The sequence below is a fragment of the Neofelis nebulosa genome, chromosome 3 (assembly GCF_028018385.1).
Source record: "Neofelis nebulosa isolate mNeoNeb1 chromosome 3, mNeoNeb1.pri, whole genome shotgun sequence".
Classification (NCBI taxonomy): Eukaryota; Metazoa; Chordata; class Mammalia; order Carnivora; family Felidae; genus Neofelis; species Neofelis nebulosa.
In genome coordinates, this window is record NC_080784.1 from 138,969,086 (window position 1) to 138,989,671 (window position 20,586).

The 20,586-nt window shown below is 38.8% G+C and overlaps 1 protein-coding gene across 3 annotated transcripts in view; it reads left to right on the forward strand.

Moving 5' to 3' along the window:
• The window catches only part of LOC131507383 (placenta-specific gene 8 protein), a 196,861-nt gene that overhangs the window by 8,532 nt on the left and 167,743 nt on the right, over positions 1-20,586 (forward strand). The window contains exons 2-5 of one of the 3 annotated variants that reach the window (XM_058722092.1): positions 2,867-3,008; positions 5,348-5,472; positions 11,927-12,048; positions 16,669-16,950. In XM_058722092.1, coding sequence (XP_058578075.1) covers positions 2,897-3,008; positions 5,348-5,472; positions 11,927-12,031 — 342 coding nt within the window. In that variant the 5' untranslated portion in view covers positions 2,867-2,896 and the 3' untranslated portion in view covers positions 12,032-12,048; positions 16,669-16,950. Of the gene's footprint in view, positions 1-2,866; positions 3,009-5,347; positions 5,473-11,926; positions 12,049-16,668; positions 16,951-20,586 lie in introns of those variants that run through there. The other 2 variants (XM_058722094.1, XM_058722095.1) reach the window with 2 other exon arrangements.

Sequence of the window (20,586 nt, forward strand, 5' to 3'; positions counted from 1 at the left end):
CTGATAATATTAATTTTGATTACTTGGCTAAGTGTCTGCCAAATTTCTCCACAATAAGGATGCTATTTTCTTCTTTATAATTAGTAAGTAGCTTTTGGGGATATACTTTGAGACCATGTAAATATCTTATTTCTCATCATACTTTCAATGCGTACTAGTGTTAGCATCCATCTATGAGTCTTGCCTTCAACAACTTACCACTGTGGTGTTTGCCAGATGGTGATCTTATATTTTCATTATTCCTTCTACATTCATTAATGGGAATTCTACCATAAAAAAGCACTACACATTCCCCCTCATTTTAAAATGTATCCTTTTATTTATATCAGAGTGGGATTATGGGATAGTTATTTTGGTTTATTAACATCGCTCAAATTGTCCCAGATTTGGCCACTGCAAGAGCCATCAGATGAGCTCTGAGGTCCTGTCTCTAATCCATTCTTGAACCCTTTTTTGCCTTTTGGTCCTGCAACAAGATGTTCCAGTTTTCTGTTGTACTTTCCCTGCCCTAGCCCTGGAATCAGCCATTTCTCCAATGAACTCTGGCTCCTTTTTGTTGGAAAATGGCATTTTGAAACGAAGATTTGGGCGTGAGAGGTATAATAAGTGATATTAGGTATCTATATCTGTGTGTGTGTGTGTGTGTGTGTGTGTGTGTGTGTGTGTGTGTGTAAATAATCATGAGTTTGTACCCCTGGTTCCTATCCAACCACACAGGATTCATAATAGCCCTCCTCCTTTCCTTATTTATAATTTCTTTCTCTGATAGTAAAAAACCTCAACCTTATTATCCACAAATATATTTATTTATTCAAGCCCATCATGGATATATATATATAAAGAAATTTCCGAATCGCTAACCCATACTCTTATGAAAAACAACTTTACTAACTAGGGTATAAATATTTGTTCTTTTTACCTTTGGTCTTACATTACATAGTCAAAACACTGATTTCTGAAGATGTTATGGTTAACTTTTTCTTCCCCACTCCTTTCAGTGTGGTTCTAACATTAATTATAATACAGGGGCATCTGGGTGGCTCAGTCGATTAAGCATCTGGCTTGGGCTCAGGTCACAGTCTCATGATTCTTGAGTTCAAGCCCCATGTCACGCTCTGTGCTGACAGCACAGAGGCTTGCTTGGCATTCTCTGTCTTCCTCTCCCTCTCTCTCTCTCAAAAATAAATAAATAAACATTAAAAAAAAAAAAAACCAGAATGGACTCTTCCCATGGTGGTGGACTCTAGCCGTACCTCTCCTGTTTTGACTCCCCTTTGTCTTCCAGTAGGCTCAACTTAGTTAGCTGGTGACTTCCTCATGATGATTGATGTCACCCCATCCCTACCATTCCATTTCCATTCTCCCATTCTTTTCACCCCATTTACTCTGAGCATAACACATTTATTCATTTCTGGTTTATTCCTTCTGTAATTCTTATTGTATATGTATGTTTTCTATATATTCCTTTATTTCAATTTTTTAAAATTTTAATGTTTATTTATTATTGAAAACCAGAGAGAGAGAGAGAGCATGAGCATGGGAGGGGCAAAGAGAGAGGGAGACACAGAATCTGAAGCAGGCTCCAGGCTCCCAGCTGTCAGCACAGAGCCTGACGTGGGGCTCGAACCCACAAACTGCAAGATCATGACCTGAGCCGAAGTCGGATGCTTAACTGACTGAGCCACCTAGGCGCCCCAATATATTCCTTTATTTCTTACATAAAGGATGTCAAACGACAGATACTCTTTTGTACATTGCTTTTTTCATTTAACAGTATATCTCGGAAATCATTCTTATGAATTTATAGAGATTATCTTCATTCTTTTTTTTTTTTTTTTTGGTAAGTGGCTTGTTAAATGAGCCCTTACCCTGTGGGATCTGAGGCTATCTCCTGTAAACGATGTCAGAATTGAGTTGAACTGTAGGACATTTGAGCTGGTATTGCAGAATTGCTTGGTGTGGGAAAAAATACCACACATTTGGTGAGTAGAAGTGGACTATTCTGTGGGTAGACAGAAAACAGGGGAGGTTTTCCTTTACAGCTGCTAATCAGAAATAAATTCAAAATAAAAGGGAACATATAAAAGAAACAAGAGGGGAAGGATGTGTGTGTACACAAAAGCTTAGGCTGGTGGTGCAATTTTAGAGAAGCCTACTGTGTTCTGCAATTCACTACTTCTGACAATGATTATAAGTTGGTCATTTGTTCCCATCTTGGGTAGATACCAGGTACCTGTCTAAAAACAGTACCAATAACCCTGTTTTGCTCCCTTACTCCAAGAGAAGCAATTGTTCCTTTGTCCAGTTCAGGGAATTCCTTCCCCCAGGGGCCTCCATCCTCTGGGGGGCAGAGATAGAAATCATCTTCTTCAAAGATCAGCCAGGATGGAGGGAGGTGGGCAGGGGATGCATTAAGTGGGTGATGGGTGATGGGTTTGTTGTGATGAGCACTGGGTGTTATATGTAAGCAATAAATCATTAAATTCTATACCTGAAACCAATATTACCCTGTCTGTTCACTAAAGAGAATTTAAATAAAAACTTTATTATGTGCCTGGGTGGCTGAGTTGGTTAAGCATCCGACTTCAGCTCAGGGCATGGTCTCACAGTTCATGAGTTCAAGCCTCACATCAGGCTCTCTGCTGTCAGCACAGAGCCGCCTTCAGATCCTGTCTCCCTCCCTCTCTCTCTCTCTCTCTCTTTCTCTCAAGTAAAAATAAAACATTAAAAAAAAAACCTCTCAATCAATCAAAAATGTCAGCAAGCAACTTAATCTAAATTGTCACGCCCACCTTTGAAGTAGAATGCACCAAAACAGGTTTCCATGAGCGAACTTGACTACTTACACCAACTTTTTCCTTTTCAGACCACTGCTATTTCAGACCCTGCATCAAAAATGCAAGCTCAGTCACCAGTGGTCATTGTGACTCAGCCTGGATATGGTCCTGTACCCCAGAACCCCAACTGGCAGACAGGCCTGTGTGATTGCTTCAGCGACTGTGGAGTCTGTAAGTGCTAAGAAACTCCCCTGTAATTGCCATGGGGGTGAATGATCAAAGGCCAAAGCCTTCCCTCATCCCTCCCTTACTGTGTAGTAAAGGTTCCTGGCTTATTACAGAGCACCTGGCATGTCAGGCAATGAATGGTAAGTTAAGAAAAAAGGCTTGTGCTGATTATAATTTTTCTCCAGCACATGAAACAATAGTCTTACTTCTTATTTGTTTTTTACATTTTATTTATTTTTGAGAGAAAGAGAGACAGAGCACAAGTGGGGGGAGAGGCAGAGCGAGAGGGAGACACAGAATCCGAAGCAGGCTCCAGGCTCTGAGCTGTCAGCACAGAGCCCGACTCAGGGCTCGAACTCACAAACCGTGAGATCATGACCTGAGCCGAAGTCAGATGCCCAAACTACTGAGCCACCCAGGCGCCCCAGTCTTACTTCTAAAATAAGTTCTGGGGTTAAGATAACGGTAACAAAGCTGATGATTCTCACAATGAGTGGATATGGTCTAATGATTATAAGTGGACCAGACATTAATTTAAAAGACACATTTCCAGTTTAACTTGATTTAAAAAAGAAAAGAAAAGAAAAAGGACTGTTTTTGTTATATATAAACTCATTACTTTATAGCTACATTGTGCCCAGTACACAAGGGGTACTACTCATCCATGATTTCAACATGAGCTCAGAAAAGAATTATTTTAATTTCTATATTTAGGTTTTTTATATACCTGAGAATACAGAATTCTAAAGGCAGCCAGCTTCTGCCTTTAGAAAGAATCTCTGACTCTGCTTTGTTTTCTTTTTGTGAGATCTAAGTAAAGTTGGGGGAAAGTAGGTTTGGCGGGGGTGGGGGATGTTAGATGTCAAAGAACTTAGTTCTCAACACCAACAAAGAAACAAACAAACCTGCCTACAAAAAAAATTTTCTCTGGGGTTTATTTGCCTGCCTCAAGTCTACATAGTGTTCTGAGTGAGACAAGGAAAGAAAATACATTAACCTTTAACTTACCAGTGAAATTGAAATTTGGAATCAAGTTGACCCCTGAACAACCTAGGTTTGAACTGTGTGGTTCACGAATATGCAGTTTTTTTTACCGGATAGTACTATAACAGTGTTTTCTCTTCCTATGCTTTTCTTAACATTTTCTTTTCTCTAGCTTACTTTATTGTAAGAATATAGTATATAATACATATAACATATAAATTATGTATTAATCAACTGTTTATGTTATAAGTAAGGCAATAGTAGGCTATTAGTAATTAAGTTTGGGGGAATTCAAAAGCTACACACAGGGGTGCTTGGGTAGCTCAGTTGGTTAAGTGTCTGACTTTGGCTCAGGTCCTGATCTCACCATTCCTGAGTTCAAGCCCCACGTCAGGCTCTGGGCTGGCAGCTCAGAGCCTGCAGCCTGTTTTGGATTCTGTGTCTCCCTCCTTCTCTGCCCCTCCCTCCCGTTCTCATGCTCTGTCTGTCTCTCTCTCCCTCTCAAAAATAAATAAACGTTAAAAAAATGTTTTTAAGTTACATGCAGATTTTTGATTGTGCAGGGGGTTGGGGCCCCAAACCCCTGCATTGTCCAAGGGTCAACTGTACGTTAAAAAGCGCAGAGAGAGGGGCACCTGGGTGGCTCAGTTGGTTAGGCGTCCAACTTCAGCTCAGGTCACGATCTCGCCCTCTGTGAGTTTGGGACCCACGTCGGGCTCTGTGCTGACAGCTCAGAGCCTGGAGCCTGTTTCAGATTCTATGTCTCCCTCTCTCTCTGCCCCTCCCCCACTCATGCTCTGTCTCTGAAAAATGAATAAACCTTAAAAAAAAAAAAAAGCACAGAGAGAAAAACTTACCTAGAAAATGGAACAGTGGTCTTGTTCATTGTCTCTCATTGTCTTACTGAATGACCTGGGGTGATGACTTACACATCTTGAGACTTTAGTTCAACATCTGCAAATCATAGTAATAGTAAGACTACATTCCTAAAACACTCTAGAGATGAATATTTAAATCTTCCAGCCCCTAGTATTGTGACTCAAATAAATGAATTACAAGTTCTAAATATAAGCTTAATTGCTTCATGGCAGGATTTCTTAATTACAACCCTGACCAAATCATTCTTCCTTCTTAAAATATTTCAGTGGTCCCTCATGACTTTCATAACCAACTCCGAGCACTCACATTTCATCATCCAGTCCCCAACCTGCCTCGTCCTCCAGCTTTATCCCCATCCCATCCAGCCATACTGAATGAACACCAGCCACGATTAGGGCTGCCATTCGTCAAAGCAAACTAATTTCAAACGTGGTGGGAACAGAGTGGAGTAACTTGTGCCTCTGGTTCCATGTGTCCAGGTCTCTGTGGCACATTTTGTTTCATGTGCCTTGCTTGTCAAGTTGCAGCTGACATGAATGAGTGCTGTCTGTGTGGAACAAGTGTCGCAATGAGGACTCTCTACCGGACCCGATACGGCATCTCTGTGAGTCTCTTACAACACTGTGTCATTCACATATGCTCCCACCCTCAAAATAATCGCTCTAAACCTGGAAGCCATTTGATGGTGTCCATCACCTGAATTTGATTGGTAGGTGTTTCACATCATGTGCAACCTTGTATTCAGTTGCTGTGGCAACAGATCCTTTGGGTATGTGACCTCCTTCTAGGTTTCTGTTAAAGACCCTAGAACATAGGCAGCTCTCATTTGTATGGATATCATACAATGGAAGGGGATTATTCAGAGCTTACCAAGCCCCAGGTACGTTACATATAGTTACCTCACTGAATGCTTACACCACCCCTGTAAAGTGAGTAGGTCCACATTTTATAGATGAGGGCTTTCAAGTTTTAAGAGGTGGAGTAACTTGCCCAAAGATACGCACCAGCAGCAGAAACTGTCAATATTCAACTGTAACTTGCCATGCATACACATTCCACTCTACCACAAGCTATACTTTATGTAATAGGAGAATGTGTTGGTCAGGGCTTTCCAGAGAAACACAACCAAAAGGAGATATAGATGATACAGACATAGAGAAATCTAGATGAAAATAAGGAGAGAGATTTTAAGGAATTGATTCATAGAATTTTGAGGGTTGGCAAGTCCAAAAAGCAGAGGAAGCTGGCAGGCTGGGAAGAGTTGCAGTTCAAGTCTGAAGGCAACTTGCTGGCAGAATTTCTTCTTGCTCTGGGGCGGTCAATCTTTTTCTATTAAGGCCTTCAACTGATTGGATGATGCCTATCCACATTACAGAGGATAATGTGCTTTACTCAAAATCTACTGATTGAAATGTGACTCTTGTCTAAAAAATCTTCACAGAAACATCTAGAATATATGGGCACCATGACCTAGCCAAGTTGCTACATTAAATTAACATCACAGGGAACAAATGACTAGAATACTTTAGTAACTTATTTTATTCCATTGAAATTATTTTATTTGTTCATTTAAAAATATTTGTTAGTTTTTTATCACAAAAATAATATATGCTATATACATAATTTTATGACAAATTCAAACACTGAACTGTGTGAAGTAAAACGTGAAAATCTAACCCCTTTACACACAATTCCACCACTCAGTGATAAACTTTATTAATAATTTGGTGTGCACTCTCTTTTAGGTTTTTTTCCTATGCCTGCAAGGCATACAAATATAGATTAGATATAGCTCTAGCTATGGATGTGGACATATGGAGTTTGGGGGGTGAGGGACTCTTTTATTCTAATTTGTTTTTATCTTTTAAAATGGTGTCATATCATACTGTAGCTTGTTTTTTTTCCCACTTAATATTTGGTAGACCCCCTTTATGTCTGTAATACAGAGCCTTTTTAATGTATGAATAGTATTCCACCATATAGATAATTTATTTAATCACTTCCCTACTGATGAAGAGTTAAGTAATATTACAGATTAAATAGTTGTTAACACATATGCTTCTGTATAGGCACTGGTATTTTTGTGGAATAGTGTCTGAGATTAGATTGATAGACCTCAGTATCTGTACATTCAAAATGTGAAACTGTCAAATACCCCTCCAAAAATATTATATCAATTTATAATCCATTAACATTCTATGTGTGCCCAATATTGGATTTTTTTTTCCTTTTTCCCATCAGAGAGGCAAAATGACATTTCATTGTTGTTTAAGTTTTATTAGTTAAGATCAAGCAAATTTTATAAACTTCTTCGTCTTTTTGCATTTCTTCTATAAATTATGTGTACATATCCTTTGTACATTGCTTTATTTAATTATGCTATATTGTTTAACACGAAGTTTATCTAGTTTTTTAAAGGCTTAGTCCATAATGAGCAGTTTCTGGATGGCTCAGTGTCTGACTTGACTCAGGTCATGATCTCGTGTTCTGTGAGTTCGAGCCCCACGTCCGGCTCTGTGCTGACAGCTCAAAGCCTGGAACTTGCTTCGGATTCTGCATCTCCCTCTCTCTCTCTGCCCCTCTCCTGCTCGCATTCTGTCTCTATCAAAAATAAACAAACATTAAAAAAATTTAAGGGTTTAGTCCATAATCAAACTTTCTTTTTTTTCCCTTTTTTTTAGTTTACATCCAAGTTAGTTAGCATATAGTGCAAGAATGATTTCAGGAGTAGAATCTAATGATTCATCCCCTACATATAACACCCAGTGCTCATTCCAACAAGTGTCTTCCTCAATGCCCCTTGCCCTTTTAGCATCCCCCCACCCACACCCCTTTCACCAACCCTCCGTTTGTTCTCCATATTCAAGAGTCTCTTATGTTTTGTCCCCCTCCTTTTTGTTTTTAATTTTTTAATGTTTATTTATTTTTGAGAGAGAGAGAGACAGAGTGAGAGCAGGGGAGGGGTAGAGAGAGAAGGAGACACAGGATCCAAAGCAGGCTCCAGGCTCCAGCTGACAGCACAGAGCCCGACGCGGGGCTCAAACTCACAAACCGCAAGAACATGACCTGAGCTGAAGTCGGATGCTCAACCGACCGAGCCACCCAGGCGCCCCTCCCCCTCCTTTTTTTAATATTATTTTTGCTTCCCTTCCCCTATATTCATCTGTTTTATATCTTAAATTCCACATATGAGTGAAGTCATGTGATATTTGTCTTTCTCTAATTTCGCTTAGCATAATACACTCTAATTCTATCCACATTGTTGTAAATGGCAGGAGTTCACGCTTTTTGATTGCTGAGTGATACTCCATTATATATATACCACATATTCTTTATCCATTCATCTGTCGATGGACATTTGAGCTCTTCCTATACTTCGGCTATTATTGATAGTGCTGCTATAAACATGGGGGTGCATGTGCCCCTTTGAAACAGCACACCTGTATCCCTTGGATAAATACCTAGTAGTGCAATTGCTGGGTCATAGAGTAGTTCTAGTTTTAATTTTTTGAGGAAGCTCCATACTGTTTTCCAGAGTGGCTGCACCAGTTTGCATTCCCACTGTCAGTGCAAAAGGGTTCCTCTTTTTCCGCATCCTCTCCAACATCTGTCATTGCCTGAGTTGTTAATTTTAGTCATTCTGACTGGTGTGAGGTGGTATCTCATTGTGGTTTTGATTTGTATTTCTCTAGATAAATAGATAAATATTTGATTTGATGATGAGTGATGTTGAGCATTTTTTCATGTGTCTGTTAGCCATCTGGATGTCTTCTTTGGAAAAACGTCTATCCATGTCTTTTGCCCATTTCTTCATTAATTTATTTGTTTTTTGGGTATTAAGTTTGCATAATCAAATTTTCTTAATGCTCTTTAGGAGTCTGAAAAATTAATAACAGTCTGAAAGTGGGGTGCCTGGGTAGCTCAGTCAGTTAAGCGTCCAACTTGAGCTCAGGTCATGATCTCACTGTTCGTGGATTTGAGCCCCATGTCGGGCTCTGTGCTAACAGCTCAGAGCTTGGAGCCTGCTTCAGATGCTGTGTCTCCCTCTCTCTACCCTTTGCCTGCTCACACTCTGTCTGTCTCTCTCTCTCTCTCAAAAACAAATAAACATTAAAAAAAATAACAGTCTGAAAGTAAAACTTATTTGGTTTTAACAAAAATTTGGAAGATTGGAAGAAAGAGGAAGAATAAGGCATTCTAAAGACTTTATTTTGTATGACATTGATAGCTATGCATAATTATTTTCCATTTTTAAAAAAACAACTTTATTGATGTATAATTGACTTATAATAAGCTGCATATATGTAAAGTGTATGATTTGATAAGTTTATATACCCATGATACAGACCCATGAAACCATCCTCACAATCAAGGCAGTGAACATATTCATCACCTCCAAAAGTTTACTCATACCCATTTGTAATTCTTTCCTCTTTCCCCTCTCCTCTTCCCCAACTAACTGCCAATGTTTTCTGTCACTATAGTTTGCATTTTCTGCAGCTTTATATAATAGAACTATACAGTCTATACTCTTTTATCTAGCTTCTTTTACTCAGTATGATTGAGATCCATCCAAGTTGTGTTATGTACTCTTAAAATTTGTTAAGAGGATAGATGTCATGGTAAGTGTTCTTAACACAACGAAAATAAAATTAGTGGGAAAAGAAAATACTTGGATGGGAAATAAGCAGATAAAAAGATGCTCAATATCATTAGTCATTAGAGAAACATAAATGAAAACCACAATGAGATACCACTACGCAACTAAGGGAATCACTAAAATTAATCAGACCAAACCACAGCATTGCCAAATATGGAGGAACTGAAACTCACATGCACTGCTGGTAGGAATGTGAAGGCATTTTCTTAAAAAGTTAAACACACCTACCATTTGAGCCAGCCATTTTACTCCTGGATATTTACCCAAGGAAATTTATATCCATACCAAGACTTCTATCAAATGTTCAGAGCAGTTTTGCTTGTAACAGCCCCAAACTAAAAACAATCCAAATATCCCCCTGCAGGTGAATGGATAAACAAAGTGTGATATATCCATATAATGGAATACTACTCAGCAATAAAGAGGAATTGTTGATACACACAAAAACCTGGATGAATCTCAAGATAAATATAATTTTAAGTTGTGGGTAAAAAATGAAAGGAAATCACTAATCAGATAAAAATTAGTGGGACGTCTAAAGGGAACAAAAGGAATCAGGAAAGACCTCTGCAGCAAAAGGAAGAAAAGAACTAAAAAAAAGAAAAAAAAATTCAGTGAATACCAAACATAAAACAATTGGCTATCCCATGAGTGAGAGAAATTTAGATTTTTCTGCTGTGCTAACATATCTTTGCCTTTTGTTTACCCTTTAAGTGTGTCTTAGGGAATCTGATCTCTTGGAAGATAAGTGAAGAACTGCCCCAGTACTTCCCCCTCTCCTCTCCTAGGGCCCAAAGCCCACATCAGAGTCCTCTGTTAAGGTTATCTGCATGCTGTCTCCTGGGGCAAAGCCACAACAGGTGGCTCTGGACTGGCCCCAATGCGCAGGCAGGCTTCAGTTAACTTCGAGTCTTCTGCTCCCCAGCCTGTTCTTCCTCCTGAGTTTCCAGGTTTTTGAGTTCGCTATTTATCAAATGCTCTGCCCGTGACCCTGTTAGGTTTCAGGTTCCCTACCTCTGTTTTACTTTCTCCATTAGTGTAATCCTATCTGCTTCCTATTTCCAAAAAAGTACTCAAAATTTCTGGCCCACTAAATAACCCCACTCCTGTTTTCTAGTACAGCTTTAATTTATTTACCAAAGCTCTGCAAGCACATAGTTTTCTAGATTATCTATTTTTTTTTAAGTTTATTTATTTATTTTGAGGGGGAGGGGTAGAGAGAGAGGGAGAGAGAGAATCCCAAACAGGCTCCATGCCGTCAGTGCAGAGCCCAACTCAGGGCTCAATTTCACAAACAGGATCATGACGTGAGCTGAAATCAAGATCGGACGTTTAACGATTGAGCCAAGCAGCTGCCCCAGATTATCTACTTTTTGTTAAGAAAAACAGTAGTCCACAAACTTCTCTCCCCTATTGCCTCAGTCCCAGAACTCTGTGAGTGTTTCCCTCCGTATCTCCAAATCATAGACTGTATTGCTACTTTTTGAGTTTTAAGTTTGGGGCATTGTCTATAGACCTTCCACTCTGAAAGATGAGAATTTATTTCCCTTTCTTCTCCTTCTCCACCCTCTCCCTACCCCAGCCCTTCCAATATTGTTATATGTAATTTGGGTTAATTCCGTGTTTGGTACTTACATTATGAGACTTCTGTTAGCTCTTCAGAGTTGCATCATGTAGTGAACTATGATTGCCTTTCCTATTAAACTTTGTTTTTCCTGGTCTTAACAATTCTTGGCATTTTCATTAGTAACTCTCCACTTAGCCACGAGTAGTTTTCCACTGACTTTACCTCCAAAACTACTCTTTCCCAGTTTTCTAAATTTCTTTTCAACACATTCAACACATTGGACATTCTATCATTTTTATCTTCTTGATGAAATCACTCCCTGACTTAAACTACCCTTTGAACTAGTTGCTCTTCATTTCTGATGCTTAGATCTCACCCTGGGTTCTCCTTCACCATGAGCCTGGAGATTTCATTAGCTTCTTTCCTGGGTTAGGCTCCTGTTTCTTATATCCCACGTCTTCCTCTTTCCAGGTCTCCTCCCTCATTGTGATGGAGGTATCCTCACATAGCTTCCTGAGACAGGGATGAGGTGTGGGAAGCAAGAATTTTGAGATTTTACTTTCTGAAACTCTTTGTTTTTTCTCTTACTGACAGTTTGGTTGATTGATATCTTCTATTTTCAGTATTACAAAGTATAGGAAAACATTCGATGTCATAAAAAGAGGAGTTATACGGAAAAATCAATTAACATTTTCCTAAATGTATCCATCCAAACTCTGAATTCCAAGGATCGGTTCCTTCTGCTTCTCTTCAAAGTGTCTTGAAAATCCACAAGTTCTAACTTCCTAATAGGTGGATTTTAATTTCTATTTCTTTTATCTTTTCAACCAGGGATCCATTTGTGATGACTATGTGGTGACCCATTGCTGTCCTCAATGTTCTCTTTGCCAAATCAAGAGAGACATCAATAGAAGGAGAGCCATGCGTACTTTCTAAAAAAAACCTAATGGTAGGTTCCAGAAACTGTGTTTTTTAAAAATATATATAATTAAGGGATTTGTAAATTAGCATTATTTTGAGTAATGATTCAATAATAACAATTCTTTACATCTTTCAAATGTTGTCTTCATATAAAGATTGATCTTGGTTTCCTCTTATGAAGAAAATAGCTGTATTAGGTTACTTGGGCCACCATAACAATATAGCATAGGGTGGGTCGTTTACACAAGAATTTATTTCTCACAGTTCTGAAGGCTGGGAAGTCCAAGATCAAGGTGTGGGCCAATTCAGTTCCTGTGGGGGCTCTCTTCCTAGCTTACAGGTGGCCACATTCTCACTGTATCTTCAAATGGTGGAAAGAGATCAAGCTCTGGTCCCTTTTCTTATGAAGACAGTAATCCCATTGTGGGGGCTTCACCTTCATGACCTTATTTAAATCTAATTATCTCCCAGAGGGTCTGCCTCCTAATACTATCACACTGGGGGTTAGGGTTTCAACAAATGAGTTTTGCTGGGGGCACAAACATTCAGTCTATGGCAATAGCTTTATGTTTTGAAATCATATTTTAGTAAATAGAGGGATGGTGACTTTTCTAGACTTCTCAGAATTCTCTTGATCCATTAATGAAGAACTTACCACTTGTAAAATAACAGAGTGTGGTGAGATACAAAAAAAGTAGAAAATAAGCCCCCTACTTAGACAAATTGACAAAAGAACTTGGTAAATAACTACAAAGTAGTAGAACAAATGAAAATTACATGCTTTGTAATATTTGAATTGATTGCAGCATAAAGCATCTATTAATAATGAGGTGAGTTTAAGCTGGACAATCCTATTGGAAAAAGTGAATCCTGAAAGTGGTGGTTATAGAATATAGAATATTTGAAAATGCTATATAGAATCTGAACTTCTGACAATCAATCAACTCATTTCCAACTAATTTTTCCAGGATGCTCAGAATTAGCTATTGAAGATGTAGTAAAGAAGAAATAAACATGATTTTGTCAGTCCTCTATAGAATTTATCTTGAGTATGGGGAAAAAAACATTAATTTTCCCACTCTTAGTAATACATCACTTTCTTTTTCAAGGGAATGCGAACTCTGTATAGGTTAACAAATATAACTCATGGAGAATATATTTTAAAATATCATTTATTTAGCAGATAATGTATCAAGTACCTAGTATGATGCAGGACACTGCTAGGTCCTGTGGGGAACAAAAATAAATAAGCTGGTCTCCTTGTCTTTAAAGACTTTATACTCTAAAAGAAAGGATTAGATAGCCTTTAAATAAAATGACAGGTCTGACTAATGACTTTAGACCAAGTGCTATTTTAAGTTCAGAGGAGGGAAAGATCATATTCTATTGACATGTGTAAATGAAAGCTTCTTGGGGGCATCTGGATGTCTCAGTTGGTTGAGCAGCTGACTCTTGGTTTCAGCTCAGGTGATGATGTCATGTTCATCAGTTCGAGCCCCTGTGTTGGGCTCCATGCTGACAGAACGGGGCCTGTATGGGATTCTCTCTCCCTCTCTCAAAAGAAAGAAAGAAAGAAAGAAAGAAAGAAAGAAAGAAAGAAAGAAAGAGAGAGAGAAAGAAAGAAAGAAAGAAAGAAAGAAAGAAAGAAAAGAAAGAGCGAGCGAGTTTCTTGAAAGAAGTGGTTTTTTATTCTAAAGTGAATGTGAATATCAAGGTCACAATAGGAAAGAGATGGCACTGAAATTGTAATAGTACAAGGATTTAATGAAAACTACTTACAATAAAGGTGTGGGTGGGAGGTAGAGGGAAATGACCAGGGATGGTGCTGGAATCTAGGCTAGAAGCAGTTAAACTATATCACCCCTTAGGGGCACCTGGATGGCTCAGTTGGTTAAGCATCCAACTTCAGCTCAGGTCATGTGGTTCCCCGGTTTGAGGCCCGCCCCAGGCTCTTTGCTGACAGCTTAGAGCCTGCTTTGGATTCTATGTCTTCTTCTCTCTCTGCCCTTCCCCAGCTTGTGCTCTGTCTCTCTCTCAAAAATAAATAAAAACATTAAAGAATTTTAAACTCTACCACCCCTAGGCCTCAGAGAGGCAAGGAAGGAGAAGTTACTTGAAACCCAAAGGAGTGAGCTATGAGAAGGGGAAGGCGGCCCTGAGAGGAACAGTAACCTCTCACTAGAAAGACAGGAGTAGCCTGGGGCAACCTCATAGGAAGGAAGTAGTCAAGAGAAAAAATACCCTGATCTCACTTTCTGATGTCCTCTCTAGGCTTCCCACTGGCTGAACCCACAGGAAGGCAGAGGGCAGGAAAGTGGTGCTGTAATATACAGGTCAGCCTCCCAGAACATAGAGCAGGGAAGACAAGGATGAAAATGGATCAGATGGGACAAACATTAAGATTTCTGACACAAGATGTGGCTTTAATTAATAAAAATGGATGTGGCTTCTTTCCGTTTTTTCTTCAGCTTTTTCACTCAGTTGCATTTTTTAAAAATTTATTTATTTTGAGAAAGAGGGGGGGGCGGTCAGAGCGAGAGAATCCCAAGCAGGCTCCAAGCTGACAGCACAGAGCGCCACATGAGGCTCAAACTCATGAACTGTGAGATCATGACCTGAGCTGAAATCAAGTCAGATGCTTAACCCACTGAGCCACCCAGGTACCCCTGGATGTTGCTTCTAATCAGCAGCAGCATTCGTGAAACTGTAGAAGCAAAAAAGGGAAAACATCTTTGTGAGTGTAGGTCCACTCAACTTGGTAGGAACATATAAGTAGGAAAATAATGAGAAATGAAAGACTTATAAGTGAGTTGGGCCATGGCATTTAATGTACTGAAAACTGGGCTGATGATTTGGCCTTTGATTTGGTAAGCAGTGGGGAGTTACTGTAGGCTTTATGTAAGGGGGTAACATCAATAGAGCTATACTTTAGAAGAATTAATCTGATAATGGTATATAGCACAAACTGGACAGGATGAGGTCAGAAGCAAACATGTGGAATTAGACCAGTTTAACACTGTTTATTTAAATAAACACATGAGACAGGTTGGATGAAATATATACCCACACATACATAATGAATCCTAACATCTGACCTATTTCTTTTAACCCCAGAGAAATTATCTTACTGAATCAGTGGGTTTGAGGTAAAATACCTTGGTGGTCTTGACTCTGGTGCATCACCTTTGACCCTACATTATTCATCAACAGTGAAACTTTAGATATACAAACACTTGAAATGGGAGAATCAAGAGACAAAGATCAAAGAAGAACATGATTTATGTTAAGAATAGGTTGAAAAGGGGTACATGGGTGGCTCAGTTGATTAAGCGTCCTGCTGACTCTTGATTTTGGCTCAGGTCATGATCTCACGATTCATGAGATCGAGCCCCAGGTGGGGCTCTGCACTGACAACGCGGAGCCTCCTTGGGATTCTCTCTCTGCCCCTCCACCCTCAAAATAAATAAAGAAACACTTAAAAAAGTAGGTAAACCAAGGGGACATAAAAACAACTGAAAAAGCTCCCAATTGTGAACACTGGAACAATTGAGGCAACAAAGTAAAGTAGCATTAGATTATAAATGGAAAGATTATAGCCAAAATAAAATATCTATGAGTCATACTTCTATAAATACATGATTACACAAACAAATAAATGGGGGAGAACAGACGAATTTTCCAGAAGTACGGAAGAATTCCAAACAATGTACGTGTGTTCCTCCCTCAAGGCAATGGAGTGTAACTCCTACCTCGTAAGAATGGGTTTGCAGAGTAACTTCCTTTCAAAGAGTATATATGAAAAGGAGGAAAAAAGAGTAGCCTTATAGTGGAGAAACCTGACAGAACTACTTCAGCCAAGTGACCAACGTGAACCTCATCAGTGATAAGTCATGTTGGTAGCATGTCCCCTTGAAATGATGTGATGAGAATGGCACTCTACCTTCTCGGTCTTCTCTCAAAACCCCGTAACTCCTGTCTAACCAGGAGAAACACATGGGCCAAATCCAAACTGATGCATAGGTATTCTGCAAAATACCTGACCAGATCTCATCCAAATTGTCAAGGCCATCGCAAACAAAGAAAGTCGAGAAACAATCACAGTTTAGAGAAGCCTGTGGAAACGTGACAACTGAATGTAACGTGCTGTCCTAGATGGGATCCTGGAACAGAAAAAAGACATTAGGTAGAAATTGAGAAATCTAGGTAAGGTATATGCTTTTATTAATAATATTATGTATCAACATTGGTTCATTAGTTGTAACAAATCTACCATAGTAAGATGTTAACTGGTAGGGAAACAGGGGCAGGGGATGTAAGAGCCCCCTGTACTATTTTTGCACCTTTTCTGTAAATCTAAAATAATTCTAGGGCGCCTGAGTGGCTCAGTCGGTTGGGCGGCCGACTTCGGCTCAGGTCACAATCTCGCGGTCCGTGAGTTCGAGTCCCGCGTCCGGCTCTGGGCTGATGGCTCAGAGCCTGGAGCCTGCTTCCGATTCTGTGTCTCCCTCTCTCTCTGACCCTCCCCTGTTCATGCTCTGTCTCTCAAGTAAATAAACGTTAAAAAAAAAAATTAATTCTAAAATTTAAAGTTTATTGAAAATTAAAAAGTAGATTGAGGAAGCTCAAACCTATTCTTTGTGTATCCCTTATAGGTGAAAAGCTCTCACTGAAGCAACTAAAACCAGCAGGCATACACCTCTTCAGTTTGAATCCTTCTCTGCCTTTTGCAAATGAAATATGACAGATATGCTTAATCACAATCAATGGGATAAAAGAATGGAATTTTGATTTATTTTAAATGAATGTTTTTGCTTAGTTTTGCTAAATGGTTCAGCTTAGTTTCTCCTTGCTTTCATATTATTAAATTTTCTGGCTTATGAATTTTGTGTTACATTTCATATATAAACAAAATAAAAGATTTTACTAACAAGATACTATATGCTTCCTTGCTGTCAATGTCTTTAGGTCATTAGTTCATTTTAAGGGTCCACATCGTCTTTTTTTCTGGTAGTTTGGTTTCTTCACAGGAGAGTTTGGTCCACAGTAACTCGGTTCTCTTTCATCTAAGAACTTTGAGATAGAATGAAAGACTATGGATAGCTATTATAAGACACTTACAATACATTTAACTAATACTTTTTCTCCTTATCATGTTACCCAATAAGTATTATTAATGCTGACAAAGTGACAACACTCTATGTCCTGCTTCCCAGCTGCATACACCTGATGGGTTCGTTGTGTTGATTTTCTTTCTCTTTTGAAAATGAAGTATCAGGACAAGTAACAAAAATTCAGTGATCAAATTCAGTATGACTATTTTGATTAAATATTGATGATAAATGTGTGAAGCAAGAATTTTTTTCACATTTATTACTCTCTATGTTCCACATGCAACATTTTGCCCTGATGAAAATCTCCCTTTCCCAGTTTCCTTTGGTTTTCCTCCTACCCTTGAATCCATTTCATTTGTTGGGGTAGGGGAAGGGGAGGCAAAATTACCGTACAGGTTTATTGTGGAATTTCAGAGAGATAAAATGTAAAGGCACCTACAGCGCACCTGTGTGGCTCAGTCAGTTAAGCGTCCAACTTTGGCTCAGGTCATGATCTCATGGTTTGTGAGTTCGAGCCCTGCATTGGGCTGTCAGCACAGAGCCTGCTTCAGATCCTCTGCCCCCTTCTCTCTTTCTGCCCCAGCCCTGCTCATGCTCTCTCTCTCCCTCAAAAATAAATAAATATTTTTTAAAAATTAAAAAAATGTAAAGGCACCTGGGCCTTAAGCTCAGCAAACTGGAGTGCTCTGCCCCTTCTTTTATTCACCTCATAGATTGTGGCGCTTTGCAAGGTTGTATCAGGGATCCGCTCCTTTTATAGCTCACGTTCTTCCTAGTGTCATCTACTCCTAAGGCTTCAGCTGCCTCCTATAAGTCAAGGAGGACTGTATGTCCAATCTCCCCACCTTACTATTGGTGTTCTAAATGACTCTTCAGCTGCCTACTAACCAAGTCCATCTGGATGTCCCCTAGGCCTTCTCTCTACCCAGCATGTCAAACGATACCACCGCTTACTCAAATGTTCAAGATGAGAAATCCAAACATCGATGATTCCTGAGTTGTCTGATCACACCCTTCTCCCTTATCCTCACATCTAATCAGACACTGGCTTCTGTCCCTTAAATTCCACTTGACACCCCCAATGGATGACCTATTTTGTTTGTTGCTATATCCCTAGTGCCTAGAACAATGTCTGACACCTGCTAGATACCCACTCAAATCATTTACTGAATGAATCAATCTGACCTCTTTATCTTCACTGCCATGAATGTAGTTCAAACCCTAATTATCTCTTTGGAAAATCAGGCACATAGCTCCTGAACTAGTCTACCTGCCTCTAGTAACTGCCGCTCCCATTACCATCTTTCCACTCCATCATATAAACTGCCTGCCACAAGTTAAACTATGAACATTCTGAAAAAAGACCCCAGATTTTCCCTGGTCCTTCATAATATAGCCTCAGTTTACCTCTTTAACCTATCCTCCTGCCACTTCTTCACTCATATAATTCCCTATTTTCGTTACGTTCAACACACATACATTTCCAAATTTCAAATTCCACTGTTCATTGACATATATAGGAAAGCCATGGACTTTTGTATATTAACTTTGTATTCTACAACTTTACTATAATTGTTTTTTAGTTCCAGGAATTTTTTTTTTTCCTGATTCCTTGGGATTTTCTGTGTAAACAATCATGTCAACTGTGAACAAAGACCGTTTTTTCCTCCTTCCCAATCTGTATAAGTTTAATTTCTTTTTTTGGTCTTATTGCATTCTTAGGACTTTCAGTATGATGTTGAGTAGGAATGAGAGTAGACATCCTTGCCTTATTCCTGATCTTATGGGGAAAGATACTGGTAATCTATTTTCTATTAAATATGATGTTAGCCACAGGATTTTTTGTAGATTCTCAATCTTAGGAATAAATAATCTAGCAATCTATTTTCTCACTATTTTAAAAAATGTTTATTTGTGCTCGCTTCGGCAGCACATATACTAAAAAATGTTTATTTTTGAGAGAGAGAGAGAGAGACAGAGAGACACAGAGCATGAGTGGGAGAGGGGCAGAGAGAGGGAGATACAGAATTCAAAGCAGGCTCTAGGCTCTGAGCTGACAGCTCAGAGCCTGACCTGGGGCTCAAACTCATGAACTGTGAGATCATGACCTGAGCACCTGAGCGAAAGCTAAGAGTCAGATGCTTAACCTACTGAGCCACCCAGGTGCCCAGTTTCTCATCATTAATATGATGTCAGTAATAGGTTTTTCTGTAAATGTTATCAAGTTGAGGAAGTTCTCTATCCCTAGTTGCCTGAGAGTTTTTATCATGAATAGGTGTTGGATTTTGTCAGATGCTTTTTTTTCTGTGCCTGTTGATACAATCATATGATTTTTCTTTAGCTTGTAGATTCTCTTAGAATATCAAATATATATATATATATATATATATATATATATATATATATATTTAAAAATTTGACAGTAGTTGCCTTCCAGTTTGCAATATACATTTCAAGTAATCTAAGTTCATGTTTAAATAACGCTGTACTGTTTCATGGGTAGTGCAGGAATCTTAGAATATTCCCAATTCCTGCCTCCCATCATTGTTGTCAATTATTTTACTTACCATACAGTATAAACATTCAAAAATGGTTACCATTGTTAGTTTGAACAAAGTTATCTATTAGACCAAGTAAAAATTTTTTTTAAAGATTTTATTTTACCTTCATCTATTTGTCCCCTGATGCTCTTCCTTTATCCAAGTATCATTTCCTTTGCTCTGAAGAACTTTTAGCGTTTCTTGTAAGGCAGGTGTCCTGGCAACAAATTTCTTGTTTTTCCTCAGAGAGTCTTTATTTTTCTTTCACTTTTAAAGGATAATTATGCTGGATTAATATCCTACATTGGTAAGTTTTTTCTTTCACCATCTTAAATATCTACAGTTTTCTTGCTTGCATGGTTTCTGACAAGAAATCCAGTATAATTCTCATTCATGTTCCTTTACAAAAAAGGTTTTTTCCCCCCTAGCATCTTTCAAGATTTTCTTGTCTTTGTTTTTTTGCAGTTTAAATAGGATATGCTTAGGTGTAGATTTTTTTGGTATTTATCATGCTTGCTGTTCTCTAAGCTTCCTGGGTCCGTGGTTTGGTGTCCCCATCATTAATTTTGGAAAATTGTTAGCCAGTATTGTTTCAAATATTTCTTCTGTTCCTTTCTCCCTGGTATCCCCATTATACCTATGTTACCATTTATATAATTGTCCCATAGTTGTTGGATATTATTTGCATTTCAGTTTGGGAAGTTTTTACCTACATATCTTTAAGCTCACTGGTCTTTCTTCAGGGTGTGTTCAGTCTGATGATTAGTCTATCAAAGGCATCTCCATTTCTGTTTTTTATTTCTAACATTTCCTTTTAATTCTTACAGTTTTCACCTCTCTACTTATATCACCCATCTCTCTACTTACATTGCCCGTTGCCTACTTTTCCCATTAAAAACCCTTAGCAAATTAATCATAG